Below are 24811 nucleotides of genomic sequence, written 5' to 3' on the forward strand. Positions count from 1 at the left end.
ATAGCCGTGTAAACTACAGCGTTTCACAAAATCGGGACTTTTCTTTTAAATTAATGAAAAAAAAAACAATGGGAACTGGTCTGGGAGGCTGTTAAGATGAAGACTGGTGGAGGTGCAGGGATTTCCAACATGGTGGGTATAGTTTAGAAAACCACAGTGTGTTGTATGGAATAAAAAAATATACAATCAATTATCTTTGTATGGCAATATTCATTCAAATGAGCAATTCCTGTGCTTTAAAGACAGAGGAACTATTTTTAATGAACTGAACGAAATTCATACATTACAAAACCAAAGCTATAAAATGATAAAGTAGAAGACTTAACTGAAACATACATTCGTCAGAGCTTGGTGCAGCACAGTATGAAAGAAGGAACTTTGTGTTTTTTGCATCACATAAAAGCAAAACTTCTTTTCACAGATTCCCTGAATTTAATGAGACATGTAATAAAATGTAAATCAGTTTCAAAACTGTGTGTTGGCTAAATGACATATATACGTATGTATATATATATATATATATATATATATATATATATATATATATATACGTATGTATATATATATATATATATATATATATATATATATATATATATATATATATATATATAGTCTGAACAGTCAGATTGCCATGGAGGGGGGTTGAAGGGTCATGCTTCTGACTCGTGAAACAAACAAATCTAATACCTGTAAATAATATAAAGTACTTTAAATACCGTATTAAAATGTAAAGTGTATGTTAAGTTTAGTATGAGGATATTTTGGGGTACAGAACACGTATACAACACAGATTTGATTTATCACACAGGAACCTCGTTTGCGCTTGATAGTTTGTAGTGGGGCCTATTTTTCTGTAACACAGCAGCAATGGCTGCCAAGCATCGATTTGTTTGCTAGTCTGTCTTGCCTTAGCTTTGCTGTGGCCTCTTAGCTGCGGTCTAGGTGAGTCTGTGAAGGTTTTTGTTTCGGTATTAATATTATTATTGTTATATTAATATTTACGCAGCTTTAAGCATCTCGGCTGCTTTCTTTTCAGGCCTGCATGCTAGACTGAGTCTTTCTGGGTCCATTTCTGCGAACAGTCTGACTGAAAGCTGGTCATTTTATTGTGGACATATTATTTTGCAACACATTGTTTTGTCAGTTTTAAAAGCTTCTAAAGGTTTTAGTAGCGAGTGCTGTTACATGACGGACTTAAAGCTACGTGCCAGAAGTTTCTGGAACATCAAACTAATTTAGATCTTGTTTATCTACAGAACATGTCATGCTCAGTGTTTCTATTTGTTCAAATATGTTGTCGTTAACCAGAATATAAACAGATTCATAAGGCTGACCTGCTTCCAACTCAAACACTTTAGAATCTGTATGGAAATCTGTTCAAAGTCCCTCGTCCTCCATAGGTTTTACTAAAGCCAGCAGATCAGCCTGATTCTAGATTACCTTTTAGGATGCCGTCTACCCAATTATGCACAAAGCGCTATTTATAGGCTTTTTAAAGAAGCTTTCTATTTTGTCATATCCCACAGAGGATGTCTATATTGCAGTACCCTGTGGGGATTTTCTACTTGCCGTATATTTTTCTGTTAAATAAAATACATCACAGAATGGTGTTTTCAAATCAAATCATTTGATGGATTGTCAGATCCTCACAGTAACCCGCTCACGGCAGTGATGTATTGCTTTAGTGTGAATTCCCCTACATGCTAGTCATTTTTTAAATGTTTTTCTGTCTAATTGCAGATCGGATGGGATGTCAGATAAGCGTCAGCGGGCAAGAGTCCAGGGTTCCTGGGCCAAACAACTGCCAAAACCCTCCAGTCAGACAGGTAACGTTAAGGCGTCCTTTTATAATATGAAAAAGGGCATTTTTGACGGTTAACATTTTATTTCTTGGAGACTAACAATTTTGCTTTCTCTAGTTATTTAACTGTTCATAATCCAATGTTTTTGTGTTTTTTTTTTTCTTCTGTCTGTCCCTCAACAGTGGCCGTCCTAAACAATCAGCCCAAAAATGCTGGAGCCGCCTCCGGTACGTGGGGATTGGGAAACCAGAAAACATCTAAAACATTTGAGTTTCACCAGCCCACCAAGGTAAACCACAAATTATTTCATTTAAAACTATATGTGGATTTAAAATGCATTTTAGGATGTTACTAAACCTTCATCATTTCAATCCCTGCAGCCATTAAGGGAAGTACCTCCTGAGAGGGTAATAGAGTAAGTTAAACTATGCTCAGTTTTTAAGACTTTGGATTTAAAGCATGTGTTTGACCTTTATTACATACTTTACTAGTACTTCATTATATGTTTTGGTAGAAAATGTTTGTAAGATTTCAATAATTTTTTTATCAAAGATGAACAAATGCATAAATCCTCTCTCAACAGACATTTGGGTGATTATGAAATAAGTCCTGGGCCATCTGGGGTATCTCGGTGAGTAAAGTTTAGTGAAAAAGAAAATGTCTCTCAGGTGGATTTGTGGATGAAGACACAAAATAAATTGAAAAAGGAGAACAAACATAAATATGAACAATATAAAGGTATACCACCATACTTGTTGAAGATGACACAAATCTGCAGTGAATATTTAAGCCCACTAGATGGCAGCATCACTCAAACTATAGGTCACTGATTACCTTTCATATTTAGTGCTTACCTCCAGCAGTCATTGGGATAGAGGTGAGGTACACCCAGGACAGGAAGCCAGTCCATCACAGAGCAACATAGAGACACACAGGACAGACAACCATGCAAACACACACTGAAGAGCAATTTGTAGAGAAAAATGAACCTAACATTCATGTTTTTGGCCTGTGGGGGGAAGGCGGAGTACCTGGAGAGAGCCCACGTATGCACAGGGAGAACATGCAATCTCCATTCAGATTTGAACCCAGGACCTTCTTGCTGCATGACACACAGTGCTACCAACTGTGCCAGTGTGCAGCCCAGTCTGTCAGTGACCCGTGTTTTATATGTTAATATGATGACAAATAAACAACGAAATTAAATAGCATCAAAGGTCAATAACGAAAAACGTTGCGATTGTTCGTTTAGATCATAAGCCTCAGTAGAGTGGTGCATGAGAAGGTTTTTTTTAAGAATTTGTGAGAAAACAAAATCAGAAGGATCAAAGGTCACCTGTGTCCAGGTGAGGCTACATCCTCGCTCTTTGCTCACTGTGTCGACTTTGAATGGATTATTATGATCCACTGCAGAGGAAATATCAGATTATCTCTGGCTGTCTTTGTTTCTTACAAGTTAATATACAGTTAATATTTTGGAAAATAAAATTCTATATATTTTTCTGGTTTCAGATTATACCTGTTTACACAAAATGTAGATTTGAACATTTAGATTCATTAATAAGTTTCATAGAAATGAAAGGACAAAGGTGAAAAATCAGAACCTTGTGATGTATAACACGCAGCAATAAATCACCTGTTGGCGGTGACAAAACGCAGAAGACGCAGAAATCTTATCGGCCTCTAATTACAAATATTTGAGGATTAAAGTTGTTTTGCAAACTACGAAGGTTGATAACCAAAACAGAAATGGGGAGATAAGATCTATAGCTGTCTGGACTTGGACCAGAGATTCTGTTGGTTTCATAACTTGTCAGTTTTTGACTTTTTCCCACAATCGTTACCTGAGCTTCATACACATCTACACGACAGTTTCTGCACTGCTTACCTTTTTTGGGTTCAGCACTGAGCACATTGCATTTGTTTTAAAGCTTCGGTTTTGTTACAATAGAAAAATAAAGCTTAAAACTTGGAACATCTTTATTAGTTTTCTTAAGGTATTGTGTTTTGTCTTTTTTTTCTCTCTTTTTTTATAAATCCGTTTAGATTGCGGCTGCGGCCCGGGTTTCTCACGCCAGAGGAGGCTGACTGGATGTTCAGTAAGCTGCTGGCAGAGCTGCCCTGGTCCCAGAAGACTAACTACCGACTGGGTTGGTACCAGCAACTCCAACAATAACTGCTGGGCAAAGCGGGGCAGATACGTGCGGGCTTCATAAGCCTGGATAGTTTTACTGGCCTTTTTCTTTTGGGGTTCAGGTTTCTTTTAGTTCTCGCTCTACTAATGAACCTTTGTTTACACGGATGTTTATCAGATCTAATAGAAGTAAGAAATTAAGTTGTCAGATTTCTGCCAGTATTCATAACCCTCTCATACTTTTGTCAAGGTAAAACTACAAACCTCTGCGTCTTTAGTTGGACTTTTATGTGCTAGACCAACACAAAGCGGTGCCTAAGTGTGAAAGGGAAGAAGCACACCTAGTTTTAAATCTTGGGCAGCCTCTGACAGGTGTTCTGCTAGGATTGGGCTCTTAATTTAATTTAACTCAATCCATCCTGTCACCCACTCTCACTGACATCCCTATCCCTTCAGAAGAATAGCATCCCCATATCATGAGGCTGCCGCCGCCACATCTCTCTATGGCGATGGCGTGCTCAGGGCGAATTCCAGTGTCGGCTCCTGCCGCCTATAATGTCATGGTCTCATTTGCTTAAAGGAGCAATATGTGAAATTTCAGCACTAGGCTGGTGGTTGAACACTGGCTGTAGACCAAAACAAGATGTGCGACAAGTCACGGCTCTCTCTGCCCCCACTCCAGCTGCAACCCTTAAACGCTTCTCACGATATTATGCACCGATGAAAGTTAGGGTAAAAAGTGTTTAAAAACTCTTTAAAGGCTTGTGGGGCTGGAACTGCATGAAGTTGCAGTCACACAATAAACGGGACGATACTCGCCCCTCCCTGGTTTGCAGCTGTGCCGTGCGATGATGGCTTGACCAATGCTTTATGAGATGTTGAAATCCTGGAATATAGTTTTACAACCGAGGCCTGCTTTAAACCTCTGCGCCACCCTGACCTGGCTGGTGTGTTTCTTCTTTTTTTTTTTTTTGGGTTGGCTGGTGTGTTTCTTATTCATGTCTATTTATTGATTTGGTGACTTCTTTAGGCTGGATTTCCTTCAGGGCTCTCCCAGTAAAGGGGGCTGAACACTAGTACACCCCCACAATCACATAACCTCCTAAAGGATAAATAGAGGTTTGTGGGTGTAGCTTGACAAAATGTGAAAAAAAAAGTTCAAAAAGCACTGTACCAGAACAGGAACCATTGTCAGTTAGATAATAAAAAAAACAAAAACATAAACTACTCACCCTATATGAGGAGAACGAGTCGAGATGAAGCCACGGTCTGCCTTTTCTGCCAGCTGGCTCTCATCCATCTTCTGTGCAATTCTGCGACAGCTCCACAGCAGACGGACAGCATTATGTAAACCGAGGAGGGGTGGGGGGGGGGGTGACCATTTCCAAACCCAGACCACACAGAGCAGTTTTGTGATCTTCTTTCACTTGCTGGAGTTTGTCAACAAAGTCCGTCTGGTGTTTGGTTGAAGGAACAGCCGAGGGAAGATGTGGGAAGCTGGTTTAACTTCAGTATGTCTAGAGCCCTTTTAATGCGCTCATTCATTTTTTCCTCTCCACTTGGTCTCAGGAGTCTAAATTAAGCGTTGTACAGATTTGAACTTCTTTCCCTCCGTTCTAAACTTTTTATGGCGGTAATAAAAGCTTCAGAAAGGGCTCCACATGTTTAGAAATGCCTTCGCCGCCGGCCCTGACGTAAATCGGCCCCAGCAGAAGCGATGCCTGGTCGAGCAGTTTGCTTTGGTCCCGCCTGGGTTTCTGCACCAGAGGGTCGGCCAAAATAAGCAGAACGGCAGCGAATTGTTTCTCAGGGGGGGATGCTCGCAGGCCCAAAAGCAACAGCCGAAAAAGAGTCGATTTAGGCCGAGACGTTCACTCTGCCTCTGGCTGGAAATAGACTTTGCTGGCCAAAAAAAAAAGCGATTGCTGGAAGAAAAACAGTTTATGACCTGTTTCTCTGTGTTTTATCCTACCCAAAAAGGTTTGCTGTTAATTTAGTGATGTTGCGTGAAGACGTCAACGGCTGTTGGCTTTTAGTTTGAAGTCAAACTTGCTGCAGCAGCTGTTCACTGTGAAGAGAAATAAACTCAGTCATTTGCTGGGAGTGTCAGGGATTGTGACACTCCCAGCATCTTTAACGTTTGTGTTTGGAAAAGTCCAACGTCATTATGTTGTTCAGGTGAAGGTTTTTATCTCTCACGTTGTCGCATCCTGCTCATGCTTATTAGAAATGTGATCATTTTTGGTTGTGTTTGCTGTTTCTGTCAAGGTGAGGCGTATGAGGAGCCCAGGCTGACCTGCTGGTATGGAGAGTTGCCGTATACGTACGCTCGCTCCACTATGGCAGCCAACACTCAGGTACCTCCGTCTGAAGGCCGTCGCTTGCACTGGATTTTATTTAGACGTCTCAGATTAAAGGGGGCTGAATGGATGTGTTTTCCTTCCAATTGCTAGTTTGTTCTGCTCCGTGTTGATCTATTGTAAATTGCATAAAATATTAATGAAGTTTTTGAGGCATAGTGGGGTGGGGTGGGGTGGGGGGGGGTTCAATGGGTATGAATACTTTTGCAACGGAGTGCTTGCATAGTCTCACAGCCTATTTCATTTATTTTACCCTGGTGTGTTTTTTTTTACTGAATATTTGTGTAAGTTGGATTTATTTTCATAATTGGCACCTTTGCCCCGTAGTGGCACCCGCTGCTGGTAACCCTCAGAGATGCAGTGGAGCGGGCGAGCGGATGCACCTTTAACTCGCTGCTGTGCAACTTGTATCGAGACGGACACGACAGCATCGGCTGGCACAGCGACGACGAGGCCTCCCTGGGTCCCAGACCGACCATTGCGTCGCTCAGCCTGGGTGACACCAGAGTGTTCAGCCTTCGCAAGCAGCCCGCAGCGGTGAGCTGAGGATGAAAACGGGTTCGCCCGTCCTCGAGGATCAATTTTTGCCTGTTTTTAAGCTTAAATTAAGGCTTTCTGCCCACTTTTACGACCACTTTGTTGGCACTAAATCAGTTTTTTGAGTTTCCCAACAATATTGTGCTAAATTTGTTACATACTTGTTTGCTTTTCAACCTTCAGTCTGGTTTGTGAATCCATACCATAGTTTGTTGCACATTTAGGGAAACTGCAAAGTTAGCTAATGGTAATGGAAACATTTGTTACATTCTGCACTCCCATGAAGACGAGATTCAGCAGATCATAGATGAGATGTTTTGGCAGCTACTCGTGATCTAAATAAAGAGCTGCCTTTACCAACTGCAGTGTAAAGGTTTTAGTTTCTAACTCTTGGTCCATGTTTCGTATTGCTCTTCTAAAATGTCAGGAGGACAATGGTGACTACACATATGTGGAGCGAGTTCGGATTCCTCTCAGCCATGGGACTCTTCTGCTGATGGAGGGAGCCACGCAGGATGACTGGCAGGCATGGTTCATCAAGTTACCGTAAAAAATTGATATGCGTTCAATGTTTGTCGCTTTCAGTGAAATAACAAGCAGGCAAGCGCCTGGCAGGTATCTGCATACAGATCAGGGGGAGTTTTTCATCTTTTACAGTGAATACACAGACTGTCCCACGTCACCTTAAACTGGGCGGCTTTCTGCAGAATTAAGACAAATATGTCTGTCCAGTAGGGATGGGTAAGGGTTTGCCACAATATAAAACCATGCTTTTGCCATGCTAAAACAATAAAAGTGGCTGTAGCTTGTATTTAAAGCCTCAGCCTTTTTAGGATTACATTTGTTTCGAATGCAATCCCACAATCACAAATATTGCTCTAAAAGGATGCTAGCCCATTGTCAAAGAGGACTTTTCAGAACAGCGGTAATGCAAATGTACTGCTAAACGACACATAATAGTTCTAGTTATAGTTATCTTATTTTGAAATAAGTTTGTTTTTATTAATCCTTCCATGGAACCAGATGTTACAGATATAGTTCAAAAGGGAAAATTAGTTGTGCAAAAATACAAAATCATACATTTATGTGCTGTTGCTGATCACAGTGAGTCGCCAAAGCCTGAGGTTGGATTTCATGAGTCATGAGTTACAGGTGCTTTTTTCTGAGTGCCGCCAGGCCCGTATTGGAACGAGAAGCTTGTTGATTTGCCAGACAGGCAGCCAGGACAGATGAGGGGGTCCTGGGGAGTTTAGGAGAACCTCACCTTTTAATATGGGTAATTTATTTTAGACTCTGACAACTTCTTGTTTAAATTAGTGGAGAAACTTTGAGTATGTGATGAATTGAGCGTGTGACACAGCAGTGTATTTTCCCTTGAGTAAAATTACAATTTTGTTATAAAAAACAAGTTGCCTTCATCATATCACCTCATTGAAGACTGGTTTAGTTCATTGTGTGTTAAAATGGCACAGGAAGCTTGACCTGCTCTATAGCAAAATAAGGCATCCAAAAACTGAAGTGAGTCTGAATTTTGTACAAACAGATGCTCCATCAAGTGTGGAAAAAAGCACTCGGATATAACATTATTTTGGTTATATGGTACATGGCTAAAATCATTTGATTTGCAGGAGCACATTTGTTCATTATCATGTAATCATGATAATATAACCACTAATGGATAATATTTTTCAATTATTATATAAAGTCTAAGTCACTGAAAGCCCAGAAAATGAAGTAGTTGGAGGTGTGAGATGAAAAACATAATGAAAAAAAAAACAGTGAAAATGTGCATGTTAAAATTGTAATTTGTCTAATCTGTCCACTGAAAAAAGTGTCCAAATCTCATAAACAACATTTTTGATGCACAGTGAGAGGTTCACAAATAGCGCCGTGAGGGACTCCAAATAGCTTTGCCTGTAAAAATGCCGATAAATAAATTCCTGCTTTTAATATTTTTAGCACAAGTGTACAACAGAAAATCTACAAACACTAAAAGTACTACATGTATTTTTTTTTTCCATCACATTAAAGAGAATTAGTGCTGTACTAAGTTGGCAAACTAAAGAGCAAGTGAATAAAACACGTGGAAGGAGCCAGAGAAAAAGGTTTGAGCACTAACAGAAAATAAGATAAGGTCAGGATGCTTTATGTTGACATCTCTCTCACTAACCCAACAAAGGTTTCATTGCTGCTTTAGGACAAGTTCAGAGTAAGAAGATCAGCTGAATCATTAATCTGCTGTCTTCTTGCAGTCAAAGCCCCCCTAACAAAGCACCTGGCTCAGGAGGGAAGGATCAGAGGTGTCTAATATCTAAGCAAACCAGTCTGTTCTGCTTAAAGGGGTTGGTTCTAAAACAGAATAAATTGTGCTTTCTGCCTCACAAACTGATCTGATTAAGCGTCTACAGGACAAGTGGAGTGAGTGGGTGGGTGTTTGAGGGTAGAAGACGCAAAAATCCACAAACACAATCAATCATCAATTCAAAAGGTCCAAATATAAAGAAGCTAATTTATGCTAAGGGTAGTATGTTATATAAGGGTGAATAAACCTTAAGGTGTCACAGCCATTGGACGTCCAGTAGAAAACTCAGAAAACAGGATCCTTGTTGCTCACAAAGCTCTTTGAAAAGAAACTATATTTTCTAATGTTGTTTGTTCAGTCAGGTTGGTACAGCTGAGAGCTAAGTGTTGATAGGAACTGTTAATTTCACTCCTAGTCCTGGTTGTTTCATATTTGACTTTTGTTGTACAAAAAGAAGCCAAAGTTAACCTCAGGGGCTAAATTTGTACCCGACTGAGATATTTCATTAAACTGGCCAAGCAGCGTTGACTTTAATCGATACCAGGACGCTAAAATACTGACGTTTTCTTGGTTTTATTCTTTTTAGTTTCATGGAACAATGTTGAATTTGGAAATGTTGGCCAATTTATAAGTGTTGCACATTCGCAGATAGCTGCCCATGTTCCTGATACTTTATCAGACTGCTAAGCCTTCTGGGTTTGGAGAAAACTCTACATGTTATACAAGCGTTTGAGGTACTTCGCTGATTAGTCTCTTTATCTTCACCAGCATCAAGTGGCAAAGGAGTACCATGACAGGGGCCCCCGCATCAACTTAACCTTCAGGACCATCCATCCAGAGCCGGAGGGCCGCCGAGCAGGAACAAAGATGAGATTTGCAGCAAAGCAAATGTAGATTCCCCCTTCGGGTCAGATACTCAAGGCTGCTAAAGGAAATTTCACCAGTGGGTTGAGCAGAAGGAAAAGCACTGGGGCTGTAAGACTTTATGCAGTCCTCCTTAGTTTGTATAAGTTTGTTTTTCTCAGATTTTCTTGACAAATGTGCAAAGCCTTAAATAAAATTTCTAGTTTTTTGAAAATTCAAGTTTTCATCTGTAGTTTTCTGTAGTAGAAAAATAAATAAAAATTGTCTGATAAAACTGTTTCAACCACTTAGTTTATTTCTCGGTTTTGATTTACGCCCTGAAACATGATTAATCTGTTAATTTCTTTTGCATTCTGCCTTATCTTTTCTGTATTCTGCAAGTATTTCTAGTCCAGATCTAGCCGTGCTGAAAAATACCACAGCATTAACTGTGATGTTAATGCAAAAGTATGACTTTATCTCCACAGACTTATCCATCCACCCGTCTTCTTCCGCTTATCTGGGGTCGGGTCGCGGGGGTAGCAGCTTCAGTAGGGAGGCCCAGACGTCCCTCTCCCCGGCCCAAGTGGCCGGGGAGAGACCCAGGCCAGCCGGGGGACATAGTCCCTCCAGCGTGTCCTGGGTCTTCCCCTGGGTCTCCTCCTGGTGGGACGTGCCCGGAACACCTCACCAGGGAGGCGTCCAGGAGGCATCCTGACCAGATGCCTGAGCCACCTCAACTGGCTATCCGTGAATAGCAGATACACAATCCTAAGGCCACCAAAACGGATCCCCTCAACACCTTGGCTGCGCCTACAAATTCTGTCCATAAAAGTTATGAACAGAATCGGTGACAAAGGGCAACCTTGGCGGAGTCCAACTCTCACCGGAAACGAGTCCGACTTACTGCCGGCAATGCGGACCAGACTCTGACACCGGTCGTACAGAGACCTGACAGCCCTTATTAAAGGGTCCGGTACTCCATACTCCTGGAGTACCCCCCACAGGATCCCCCGGGGGACACGAATGCCTTCTCCAGATCTACAAAACACATGTAGACTGGTTGGGCAAACTCCCATGCCCCCTCCAGAATCCTGCTGAGGGTGTAGAGCTGATCCAGTGTTCCATTCTTTTTTAATTTTTGCTAATAACGAAGATCACGTTCTTAGAAGCCTCTTTCCTAATCCGTCTTTTGCGGGTGTAACTGATCTGAAAGATTAACTCAGAAGAAAATATTTTTAAAATGCTCGTCCACAGTGATGGGACAGATGGATGAAAAAGCAGCAAAGGTCAGTGGGGTTTGAAAGCTAAAAGAAAAATGGTACTTAAGTGGATTTTTCGAGAGATTGGAAGAAATCAAAACCACAAATAAACAAAACTTTGAGTTCTGATGTTTTTATATAACACCTTTAAATCTTTAAAACAGCTAACAATGTATGTACATAAAATACAAATTGAAACCAAGCTGGCGATGTTTTGCCTGAGTGATCAAAACTCTGCTTAGAAGAACCCATAAGGTTAGGGATTAAAAAAAGAAGTTTGTCATGTAAATAGGCTGAAATCTGAATGCACTGTTTTCAAAATACAGCGAACATAAAACATGCCCCGACATCCCGACCCCTGGGAGTGGAGAAACTATGCAATCTCAATCAAAACCTATAACCTTGGTAAATGAGCTTGTTTTCCCTCTTTACTATGCTCATATCAGAAATCCCTTTTTACAGATAAAATTGATATTGATAAATTAAAGGAGTTTTTGCACATTTTGGGGACCAGATGTTTAAAAAGTACAATGACAACAAAAAGTGTTTGAAAATTAATGTAATTAAATTATTTTAGTAGAACTTGTTTGACTGTAACATAATGGAAGAAAGCTTGCTGCCATTAAATACAACAGCAAACCAGAGAATGTAATTATTATTATTTTTTTTTACATAAAACGTTAATTAAATGCATGAAATAGGAGCCAGAAGTGAAATAAAAGGAAGAAGTAAGATTTAGTTGGTTTGATTAACAATCGGCTGTGTTTATGTTCTCCAAAAGTAGGGGAAGAAATAGTTGAGAAATCACTGAAGCGTATCAGATGACCCAGAGGTTACTGTAGGGAGCATCCATGATGGACTATCATTAAGTGTAACAGCTGTCCCATAGCCAAGTTAAAAAAAAAAGATGGAAATTTCAGTTTTTGCAATTTGTTGCAACTTTGGACAGTAAACAAGAACTAACGTCATTGAACCTTTTGACGAGATCAAGGTCTGCAGATACAAAGTTTATCCAGTCAGGTTTTAGGGCCCTGGATATATGAGCTCAAGCTGCTGGTAGGGGTCCAGTCGTTGCCTTGGGCTCTCAGTGCGGTTTATAAATAGCCGCTTGCAGCACGCGCACTGCTACGGTCTGAACTTTTCGTCACAACAAAACGATCTCCTGGCATGTTTATGGTTGAGGTGTGATGTAACTGCTCTCAGCTCCTGGAAGTGGAGAAGGTTGTTTTGAAACTGAAGCGCATTTAAACAGCTTCTTAACTCTACCTATTAAAGGAAAAGCTGTCACGAGCAAACTGCGATACAGCTCAACTAGGGTTTATACCCGCAGCTTAACAGCCAGCGCTGGTGTTAACAGCAGCAGGAAAGATTGCTGAAAAATCATGTGGATAACCAAGAAATTTATTTTCATTTCACTGACCTTTACAGGCAGAGGTGCTGCAGAGTCTAACACTCAACAGAACGGGTTAATAAAAAAAATACAGATAAAAGGATTTTTCACTTTTTTGATACAGTTTTGTGCAAACATAAGTTCTGATTTACAATCTTGTCCAGAAGTATCATAAACCTCTGGGATATCGCCAAAATTAGAAACATTCTGTCCAGGAGTGATGCTGAAAAACTAGTCCATGCATTTGTTACTTCAAGGCTGGACTATTGTAATTCTTTACTATCAGGAAGTCCACAAAATGCAGTTCAAAGTCTTCAGCTGATCCAAAATGCTGCGGCAAGAGTTCTGATGAAAATCAACAAGAGGGATCATATTTCTCCAATTTTAGCTTCCCTTCACTGGTTTCCTGTTAAATCAAGAATAGAATTTAAAATTCTTCTTCTAACGTATAAAGCCCTTATTAATCAAACTCCATCATATATCAGAGCTCTAATTACCCCGTATGTTCCTAACAGAGCACTTCGCTCTCAGACTGCAGGTCTGCTGGTGGTTCCTAGAGTCTCTAAAAGTAGAATGGGAGGCAGATCCTTTAGCTATCAGGCTCCTCTCCTGTGGAACCAACTCCCAGTTTTGGTCCGTGAGGCAGACACCCCGTCTACTTTTAAGACTAATCTTAAAACGTTCCTTTTTGACAAAGCTTATAGTTAGAGTGGCTCATGTTACCCTTAGCTATCTCTGTAGTTTTGCTGCTATAGGCTTAGGCTACTGGAGGACATCAGGGTCTATTTTTATCACTCTATAGAGTTCTATTGTTCTCCAGTTTTCGTTGCTTGTCGTCATTACAGCTTTTAACTTTTTGCTCTCTCTCTTTTTTCTTCATAGTAGGTACACCTGGTCTGACGTTCTGTTAACTGTGACATCATCCAGAGAAGATGGCTCACCCGCTATTACCATCTAATGTAGAACAGATTACTGGATCAATGTGTGCTTCTGTGCTTTTTTGTCTCTCTTGTTGTGTCTCTGCTCTGTCTTCTCTAACCCCAGTCTGTCGAGGCAGATGACCGTTCATACTGAGCCCGGTTCTGCCGGAGGTTTTCTTTCCCGTTAATGGGGAGTTTTTCTTCCCACTGTCACTTCATGCTTGCTCAGTATGAGGGATTGCTGCAAAGCCATGGACAATGCAGGGGGCCACACGAGTAGACCATGTAACGGGCTATCCTTCTGTTGTGGCAGTACACGGTTTAAATGTGCTACACTGTGCAGAGCGCATTGGTTCATGGATCTAAAGTGTGTCGATTGGAACATTGTGTACAAAATAAAAGGAGTGAATGCTGCTTGTCAGGACTTTGATGCAATCAACTGGTTCCCTTATATAGGAAATGTTTTACCAATCTGTATAATCTGACCCAATCTGTATAATATGATTGAATTTGACTTTGTAAAGTGCCTTGAGATGAGATAAGATAGGTTTTATTGATCTCACATTGGAGAAATTCACTTGCCACATCGGCTCATAAGAGAAGGTGCAAAGTAGGAAAGGTTTCACATGTAACTGATGACATGTTTCATGAATTGATGCTATATGAATAAAATTGAATTGAATAAACTTAAACACTTCCTAGTGTTTAAAAAAAAAAAAAAAAAAAAAAAAAAAACAGAGACCAAGGAAAATAAACAGAGATATTAGTCCTTGTTTTTAGTCATTGTTAAGTGTTGACAATGTCCAGTTGCTAGTTGCAGTGCTGAGGATAGTAGTGCACAACATACTATGTGCAATGAGCATTTTCACCCAGCCACCACATGCTGATCCACTGTGGTAGTCATACTGTCATAATTGTACCCCCTTTTAGCTATAGATCAATATGTTAAAGGGGACATATGCTTTTCAATTTTTCCTTTTCACATTGAAATCATTCAGTTGTGGTCTAAATAAAATGAAACTGCAAGGATTTGGTCTGAATTCCTTGTTAAATTACCCCCATATTTCTCCTTTTTCCCCCATTCTGATGTGTGTCTGATAGCAACTCGTTTTGCTGCCACCCCTTTAAATCTAACTGTCGACTTGTACTGTTAGCATCCTTCAGCTTGGACTACAATATCGCTCAGACAGAAAAAAAAATGGCAGATTCCAGAGTCTGGTAAGCTGGAAGTCCGTGACCTTGTTCAGCAGTACCGAAGCAAATACTGTGACGAAATTGGCATGTAATAGAAAACAGTAAACTAAACGGGTTGAGAAATATGACCCAAGCCGAATATAAAGATATCTATGCAGCTCCTGGACAAACTACTTTAAGATTTGCTGCACATCTAGAGTCTCCAAGTACATAACAAAATGTATTTAAGGGCTAAAAATGTTGATTTGGCATTATATTTCTCCTTTAAATTAGTGAACTTGTTCGTTATTTTAAATACAGATTACAAACTGTCTTTTGTTGAACTAATCCTTCAGAGGTGTCAAACTCATTTTGGTTTAGGGGTCGCATTGAGCTTAATCTGATCTCAAGAGGGCCACACGAGTAAACTCATTGCAAGATTAAATAGAACTAAGAAACGTGGACTTGTTGTTAATTTTTATATTAAATGAATTTCACTTTTACACAATATATTATGAATAACCTCAGCGTTTTTAAGAAAACTGTGCAATTTCAACAATACTTTTACTCAGTTAAACATTTACTTGTGCATTATGCATAAGAACTGATCACAGTGATTGTACAATGTTGAAAAACATTTATTCACATTTTTTGGAACTTAAAAACACTGTCCTGCATGACAAAATACATCAAACAGATAAAAATTAAGAAATGATTTAAAATCTATTTTCCACATCTGAAGCTCAGTGCCACCATCTGCTGATTAAAACACAGCGCCCCTCGTGGACAATATAGGAACTGCAGGTTTTCAATGGAGGGTTTTCAGCTGACGTCACGCTCACGTGACTACTCAGCGCGTCCGCCATATTGGGTGGCAGTCGTTTCGCACCGTTGACCTGCGTTGTATGACGCCTTAGGCAGTATTGGAAGTGAACAATGGGGAAAACGTGTTTAATGGTTGGTTGCACGGCCCGTGGAGGTGGAGATCAACGCTCTTTCTATCGCCTACCAGCCGTAATAGTGAATCAGTGTGAGAAAAAAAAACAGCTGTCTGAACAACGCCGTCACCTATGGCTGACACGGATATCCAGGTCCGATTTGGACGGTGTTAAGCTGGAATACGCCAGAGTCTGCGGTGCTCACTTTGTCACAGGTAATTAACTGTTAAGTATTTAAAACATATAAGAAGAATATATTAATAATAGGGCTTGGGCGTTATGACTTATTACTTTCGCGGCTGCCATGTTGACTGCCTCCGCCGCCTCTACTGCCTATTACTACCGCATACTGTACTCCCTCTCTCAGCCGTGTTTTAATTTGATTAATTTCACCTTAACTTGATTTCAACCATGGTAAACCGTTGCTGTATTGTGGGCTGTAACAGCGCAACACATGATCGCCATGGGAAAAACATAGAAACAGATTAATTTTCCACCGCTTTCCTGCCTGGAGGCGCAACCACGGAGAACAACTGTTAGCGATAACAAAGAGTCGGCTCGCTTGGATCGCGGCTGTAAGCCGACCGATCATAACTTTCCACAGTATCCCGATGTCAATGAGAGTGTGTTCCAAACGTTTGAAACACATAGCAGCTAGTTAAAAGTACATTACATGCGCGAGTGGTTGTTAGCGCTAACGGTTAGCATGTGCTAACCCGTCTGAGCGCCCCTTACCTTTGAACGAGTTACAGAGATAAAGAGATCGTCGGCTCGCTTGGATCGCGGCTGTAAGACCGAACATAACTTTCCACAGTATCCCGATGTCAATGAGAGTGTGTTCTAAACGTTTGAAACACATAGCAGCAAGTTAAAAGTACATTACATGCGCGAGTGGTTGTTAGCACTGACGGTTAGCAGCTACTAAACTAGCATGGGCCAGAGCCCGTCTGATCGCAGCTTACCTTTGAACGAGTTGCTGTGTTCCCACTGTTTGCTGGCTTTATGATCTGCAGCTCCTACCGGCGCCAATACGGTAAATACAACTTAATTTTGCACTGGTCATTGTTCTGCTTAAATAATTAAAGCCGCGAGCGGCGTCGATCGGCCCAGAGCCCGTCCGCCCTGCGGCGGGCGGTGCGCCTTCGCGCACCGCCCGCCGCCGGCCGCCAGCCACCGCAGAAGCATGCGACACATTTGCGTCGGATTGTTTACATTTTTACCATCTTATTAAAACTCACCCGTCCACGTATGATGGCGATTTCCTTGATGTACATAACCAGATGTGAACTGGTTGTGAGCCTCTAGATCCTTGTAAGCTCTCATTTCCTCAAGAGTGTGCAGAGGGTTTTCACCGAACACCAGGTAATGCATCTGGATTACGGCTAAACAAGGCACCGTGGAGGGCATACGGGTCCATATGGTCGATCACGGAACATTTCCTCAGATATACGTCCTTATCTGGTCGCTCTAGCGTGCTGGCGTACTTATCCATTCGCGATACGATAATACGTGTAAGACAACTAGAGATAAGGAAGTGTGCCACCCAATATGGCGGACCGGAAGTCGGCCAGTGACGTCAGTGAAAACACCCTATTAAACGAAGTACATGTTTGTTTTTTTTCAATAATTGTTTTATCATTCTCTTCCTTTTATCTCCTCTTTCTTTCACTTTTTCTTTTTTTCTTCTTGTTCTTCCTTTCCTCTCCTACTTTCCCATTGTATTCTCCATATCATTTGAGATATTCCCCGCATGAATCATAATTAAACTATTCACATTCATAAATCAAGCGGAGCACTATGGCAAAAGCAGAACTCCTCCATTTGTGAAAGACAAATCTGATGAGCTATTTTTGACATTAAGACAACAACTCTTATTGCCAGACAGGACACTGGTAAAAAAAATGTTACAAATTTTGTTTTTGTTTAATAATGATAATGCATTTAGCCACCGGGCCGGACTAAATTGTTCGGCGGGCCGTATGTTTGACACCCCTGTTTTAATGTCTTAAAGCACTAAGCCAAGTACACTTCTATTGCACCTTTTTTTTACAGTGTCACGTTTTCTACATGCAATGCTTTGCAAAAGTAGCTTGTTGAGCTTTGTTAGGTCACTGGCTCTGATGCTGCTATCATAGGGCCCTGGACAACACAGTCTTTTTGCCCCCCCCCACCTCCCCAGCTCCCCGCCTCAGCTGGCTCTCCTGCTCCGCTCTATCTTTCAGACTGTACTTGGACCTCTGCCCTATCTTTGCTTTCTGCTCTTTTGGCACTAAGCTCAAGTATTTCTGTAAAAGAAAAGGTGTTTTTTCCCCTTACACTAGCTAGCGAACGCTATACTTTAAAACCACACCGATACACGCATTGCTTCTTACCTGGTTCTGGATGGGCATCATTCCTCTGCAATTCCGTTCCTATATTTAAAAAAATATTTACGCATAAAATCCCTCAAACCTTTGGTGTCCTCTTCTCTTTTTCTCTTTTCTTTTCTGTTCTCCTGTGATTCTTAGTCTGCAGCGGAACGAACTTTAAAAGTTGCAGCCAGCTGTTGTCCTAATGGTCAAACCATTTTATGTTGGGGTGGGGGGAGTTCTAATGGCCCCTTATTTAAAGAAAACATATTACACACACATATATATATATATATATATATATATATATATATCTATATATATATATATATATATATATATATTATATATATATTATATATATATATGTATATATATATATATATATATATTTAGTTTTTTTTTTCACAAATATTTTCTGAAAAATGACTTCTGCCTGTATTTTAATGGTCAGAGTCTCAGTTTTGCCCCCCCCCCCCCCCCCCCCCTCTGTCCTGGGCCTGGGACAATTGACCCGTTTGTCCCCCCCTGTCAGCAGGTGATGGCAGAGGAGATCATACTCTCCACAACAGATTTATAGCAGCATCTTGCTGCAAACCCCGAAGGACCTAGGCTTCATCAAGAAGTACAGTCTGCTCTGTCATTCTGTATCCGGGATCCCTGCGGATGCAGCCCCTACCCGTCTGCCCATCCCTCGCTCCATCCTGCCGTCACTCGTGAACGAGACACCAAGAAACTTAAACTCCTCCTCTAGAGGCGGAGACTGACGCCCAACCCAGAGGGGACAGTCCACTTTGTTAAATAAAAACAATCTAAATTTAAAACATGTTAAGGTTTGTGTTTTTCTAGCATTACCAAGTTTAAAAATGTTGATAATTATTCAAACCACCATATGACCTATGACCCTTTACAGAGTGTGGTGTGACAGGTGGCACCACTCAGCAGAGCTAATGAGGTCTTAGATGACAGACAGAATCTCTTCATCTCCTCATGTAAAGTTAAGAGTGCAGGTAAATTTAGATTTACGGTTTGAGTCAAGATTGTCACGCATGGTATGCCGGGAAACTGTTTCCTGTATTCAGATTTGCTCTTACAGAAATAGCAGGACAGTGCAGCATTGCTCAGTTCACCGCCTTCATTGAATGAAGAATGGCTTGCACCACATTGTCAGGTGAGGCCGAGGAAAGTGCTGGGACATATGCCCGCGTGGTGGGGATAAGTAATATTTGCCCCAAACAGCACATTAAACACCACATATTGATCCGCACGGCATACTGTAATAGTTATACTTGCATTATGATGCTAATTTTATTTATAGAAGAGGAGAGGTGGAAAGAGATGGGAAAAAACAATAGTAATGCCAGAGTAGTAGTATTCACAAATTAGGAATGAGTCTTTGTATGAGGACCGAGGCAACGAGGGCGGGCTTGTATTGATCGCAGGAAACCGTGTAACGGGCAATCCTTCTGTTGTGGCAGTACACGGTTTAAATGTGCTACACTGTGCAGAGCGCATTGGTTCATGGATCTAAAGTGTGTCGATTGGAACATTGTGTACAAAATAAAAGGAACTTCACACCACTGCCCATTAAATTCACTGGAGCTGAACATCGGATTTAATTTCGGTGCCTGGATGTTCCAGACAAGATGACCGGGAAATCTGCCCTGAGCACTGATTGTTCCAGGGCCACCTAAGAATCACACAAATAACAACTGCAGCGAATCGCAGAGAAAAACAGCGGTTGTTATTTCATTCTTTTGTTTACGTCCATTGCTCTCACTGCACATCTGAGCACACTTGTGAGGCGTGTTGTATCATTTTTATCTGTTTACGTGTTATTGTGCTGTTGTACAATTTCTTCTGTTTGGGGAAAGATTAGTTTTCATAAACTACAAATGTTCAAAAGTAACTGGTATATTTTTATCTGTTGATCATGAAAAATAAAGCTAATGTAAAGACTAATTATGTTATTGTCTTATTGTTGTCTGCATGCTTTGCGATGTCCAGAAAGTAGCAAATAACTCTTATTTCCTGTTGCTTTTAACTTGTTCCAGGTCCTGACACCTTGTTATGCAGAGCTGGAAGTACAGCGCCTTGCAAAAGCAGCAACACTCTTGACATTTTACATATTTTGTTAAGTTCCAACCTATAATTTGAACGATTTAAAATCTTATTCTATGTGAGGACCTGCACAAAGTAGTAAACAAAATTAATCGTGAATCCATCCTGGCTTCTATCAGCAGTTTAGGCAGCTTGTAGGAATTTTATTTTATGGGAGATTTTTTCATGTCATTTTCTGTCCCTAAGTTTGGTGTTTAAACATCACAGTCTACCTGACTATTGTTAGTGATCACGTCCATCCCTACATGACTACGATGCCAATCTTCTTCTGGCAGGTTGCACCATGTCACAGATCTCAAATCATCTTAAATTGTTTTTTTTTTGACATAACGAGCCAGGACAGTGGCGGACGGGTTGATTTGCATCTGACTTGTAATACTCCTAGGAGAATGGGCCTCCATGTCCTTAAAACAGCAGCGCACCACTTACAGGTTGCTACTGGTTGTCAGTTCTGGTGCGAGCCACCAGAATTGACAAAGACTACCTGCATGATGCTAGCATGTCAACATTTAAGGTGCACAATTTAATTAAATGAACTTTGTACTATCAGTGTTTGCACTGCTTTTGCACACCAGGAACATATCTAGCCTCTTGAATGAACTCTCACTGTCCCCATAGATCCTGACAGAATATCAAAGAATAGGAACAACAGCAGGGAGAGATGTTACCTGATGGAAAAAATGTCTTGGAGACAAGCACTGGACCGTAGGGGAGAGGCAGAACCTTCTGGGGTTCTTCAGAAACAGGAATGGCTTTTGAAGGCTGAAGCAGGCCATCACCATCATGCATCCTAAGAAACAGGCTAGGGACTTGGAGATGGGCTCCCTTGGACCGCTTGATGCACAAAGCAGAATCATGGAGGGGCAACTGCAAATTTATCAAAGGCTAAAGATGGAAAAATGACAGGAGTCCTTAGAGATTGGACGGGTGTTGGATGAACCCTTGGGAATACCCAACCCCCACACCCCCATCAATTATTTAATTCTGATCTATATGCTGTACTATTTTTTAATTCTAATTAAGCTTTCATGGTGTGCAGTTTGATTAGCAATGGATCCACTAACTGTAGATTGTGGCCAAAGAAATTAGATGCAAATCCGTTTTCCAACCTCTTCTAACCAGATTAAGAACAAAACAGCTAGTTTTTGTTGAGATCCCTCCAGACACGCAACAACAAACAGTCAAGTTCATTCTGTTTGTAGTGTTTGAAAGGTTGGACCTGATGCAAAAAGGTTTCTCTTTAAAGACCTTTCTCCTTTTATTAAATCTAGATGATACAGTTCTATCTGCCAGTTTGCACGAGATCATGCAACTCAAAGTGCCATTCATCCATCCATTCATCCATCCATCCATCCATCCATCCATCCATCCATCCATCCATCCAGTCATCTTCTATACCTTCATACTGTAGTTCTTGGGTTGCAGGGAGGCTGTTGTATATGTCCAACTTTCAAAATGCGAGAGTTGGGAAACCCATGGCACAGTCTTAGAAGAATTTATAGCCGCTTAATCAACCACTGTGCGTGTTTTTGGATGTTGGAGGAAGCTGAACCGATGCACCCAAACTCAGCATGGAAAGGCGCCATCTACAATTCAAATTATTCATCCTGCATTTAACCTATGCTGCTTTATTATACTTTCTGAAATTTAAAGTGTGTAGAATGGACTTGTGTACGTATAACCTCAGAAACATATCACTGTTTGTTCCTCTTAAATTGCAAACAAAATAAAATGACAAATCAATGCATGCATTTAGCTTTGAGATATAAGACATGACTTCAGTGCTGTTGCTCTTTCGGCAATGCAGCATAAATAGATAGAGTGTTCCCGATGGGAGCACTTCCCACTCTCCAAGTCTCATCTATAAATAACTGTGTTCTCCCCATGTTGTCTTACTAAGTCAGACGATAAGAAGGGGGTTAGAAAAAATGTCGAATGATTTCTATTTGTTTTACTCTCCCTGCTATCTGCTAACCTTTCTCACTCAGAACTTATTAAGCTACATTTTATGAGAAAGAAGGACTTGAACAATTTAGGTCAATATGATAGACTTTATTTTCCCCAAAAAATACTCTTTACTCTGGCACCCCCAAAATATAAACCTAAAAATAAAAAATGTATCTGACTATAAAACCAACTGTTCTGTGAATGCTTTAAAGATTTATCAGAGAACAATAGAGAAAAAAGACCATGAAGATAAATTAACTGCAGACAGGTCAGGAATAAAGTTGTGGAGAAGTCTTGAACAGGTTTAGGTTTTGAAACAATGTCCGAATCTTGGAACATCCCGTGAGTAATTATTCAATGGAAACAGTGCGGCACAACTGCAAACCTACCAAGACGGCCATCCTCCTAAACTGACAGGCCCAGTAAGGAGCACAGTCGTCAGCAAAACAGTCAAAAGGCGGATGGTAACTCCCAGAGACGGGGCAGAGATCCTCGGCCCCCATGCAGCCCACCTGTTGAATGGGCAGCTACTAATCATGCAAAGATCTGCCATTTACCAAGGAGTAGCCAGACAAAAGAAGTCAGAAACCCTTGCCCTGTCCAGATACTCACGCTAAAGCCTACGCACTTCTATTAAATGTGCACCTGGTGGAAGAGCATTTAAAGGTTTGAGTGTGCAGGTTACAAGCATCCATGACAGGAGGAGTGGGACACTACGGGTCATGTCATGGACTTGCGCCTCAGTGTCATAACTGCAGCACCAAAAATGACGGGACCGTCACCTTTTTTGCCATCTTTACTGTTAGAAATTAGTAAAATTGCAACAAGTAATCCTCTCCTTGAACATGGTGATTGCAGCATGATGCTGTGGGGATGCTTTTTTTGCTCCTGGGACAGGGAAGCTACTCAGAGTTAATCAGTACGCAGACAATGCTAAATATAGGTTCATTAATTGGCAGAAGAATCTCCGGAGATGTAGAACACTTGAGACCGGGGTTGAGGTTTATCACAACAATCATAAACAGCCAGAGCGACAAGAGAAGATTGTGTGCATGTGTTAAATTGACCCAGTCTAAATCCAGACCAAAGTTCGCTTGAGAATATGTGGCAAAACATGACAACCTATGTTTAAATTTGTTCCCCCACTGAGCTTTATTACTTTTCAAAAGAAGTGGCTAAAGTTTCCCTGTTTGGATATTCCATCCTGTAACCTTGGTATTTCTGAGTACGTCAGTCCATTTCAGATGGGATAAATATTAGACTTTCCAGATAGTTTAGCTTTGCAAATTTCAACTATGCGATGAAGTTACATCTCCTCGTAAAAAATATCAACTGCAGAGACATTTTTAGTCGTTACAAGCAGATTGAAGCAGATTGAAATTCTCTTACTGTCCAAAATGTTTATCATATATACTGTAGAACATTAGCCAAAACCTTTTTTTATAAAACACAAATGAGTATTTAAAAACTATGGTGCACTAGTTGCTCAGTTGTCAGTATGGAGTGTCGTATTTTCATATTCAGTCGCAATAACAACATTGCCAGCAGCTGCTAATAACCATATTGAGAGTCTAATATCAAATATACTTTTGGAATATTGTAGTTCAACGAATAATTCGGCCTTAAGTGCAGCCTTGAAAAATCATTCAAGTACTAACTCCTGTGTGTATCATGTGACTAAAACAAACACAAAAGAAAACATGGAAGCCCTAAAAGCACTGTTTTTGGCAGTGCAATGCTATTAATGTAAGAATTTAAGTTATTTTGGTTAATATCAAGAAAACGGCGAGATGTCAGCTCTTAGGATGAACCCTTATGAGCAATTTTTGCTGTTATTAAATTTGCTCAAATAAATGTGCCTTTAGTGGTGCCGAACATTAAAATTAACAAGAAATTGAATAATATTTTTTTCCATGACTGTAGTAGTCATTGTTACTCATATTGCTTTTTGATCAAAATGAATTGCTTATCCCTGGTTCAGGGCTTTTTATTTTATTTTCTTCTTTTTTTTTTGTCAAATGGTAGACATGTTATTTTTGTTTGGTTTCTTTGTGCACATGCCTTTTTATGGACTTGTACAGTAGATGTGCACATTGGTTGTTGACGAGGAAAGAGGACATACTGTGACTTAGCACCTTTAATTCTCCTACTTTCTGGTGGCTGACATTTCGGTTGCCGTGGAAGCATTAGCGTCCCGTAACAAAGGCCACAAGGCGATTTGCCAGTCTGGGAATGTGTCCTGCAGCGTGTTCCTCACCTTTTGACCCTATAGACTCGGTTCATTGGTTTCCACTCAATTATCTTTCTTCCCTTTTCACCATTTTCCTCATACATGCAGTCTTAACAAAAAGGTTGCATGTTATTATTATTAGGGTTACATTTAGTTTTTTTTTTTATACAAGTAAACCAAATCGTAGAACAATACCATGGCATGACCCATTTGCTGAATATTTGACCTTTTGTGTGTTTTTCCATTTCTGCTCCTTTATTAGTAATGTCTGTAAACAGAGTGGCTAATTGTTGGGCAGCCAAAGGTCGTCACTGTGGCTGGCACAAGGGGTTGTCTGGGACGGTCCTGCTGAGTGGTGGCTCCATGTTTCCTAGTTCCTCTTTCTGCCCAGTAAACATTTTGATTAAGCATACTATATTGTTAAGCTCAGAAAATCAAAAACAAAACAGATATACAAGCTGGATATGAAGTTGCGTTTTAAAAGGTTTATTAAATAGATGA

The 24811-nt window shown here is 40.6% G+C and overlaps 1 protein-coding gene across 2 annotated transcripts; it reads left to right on the forward strand.

The window, feature by feature from the left end:
* The first annotated feature begins 828 nt into the window (after positions 1-828).
* Positions 829-10281, forward strand: alkbh3 (alkB homolog 3, alpha-ketoglutarate dependent dioxygenase). 2 transcript variants are annotated; one of them, XM_021316398.2, is made up of 10 exons: positions 829-945; positions 1744-1829; positions 1988-2094; positions 2186-2220; positions 2389-2436; positions 3852-3955; positions 6208-6296; positions 6627-6836; positions 7264-7382; positions 9907-10281. In XM_021316398.2, the coding sequence occupies exons 2-10, from the start codon at positions 1754-1756 to the stop codon at positions 9953-9955; spliced, it is 837 nt and encodes a 278-aa protein (XP_021172073.1). In that variant the 5' UTR covers positions 829-945; positions 1744-1753; the 3' UTR covers positions 9956-10281. The 2 variants fall into 2 exon arrangements, with proteins under 2 accessions (XP_021172073.1, XP_012717983.2); XM_012862529.3 differs by having other exon boundaries at positions 7264-7362.
* The last annotated feature ends 14530 nt before the right edge of the window (positions 10282-24811 follow it).

This window comes from Fundulus heteroclitus, chromosome 2, assembly GCF_011125445.2.
Source record: "Fundulus heteroclitus isolate FHET01 chromosome 2, MU-UCD_Fhet_4.1, whole genome shotgun sequence".
NCBI classification, from domain to species: domain Eukaryota; kingdom Metazoa; phylum Chordata; class Actinopteri; order Cyprinodontiformes; family Fundulidae; genus Fundulus; species Fundulus heteroclitus.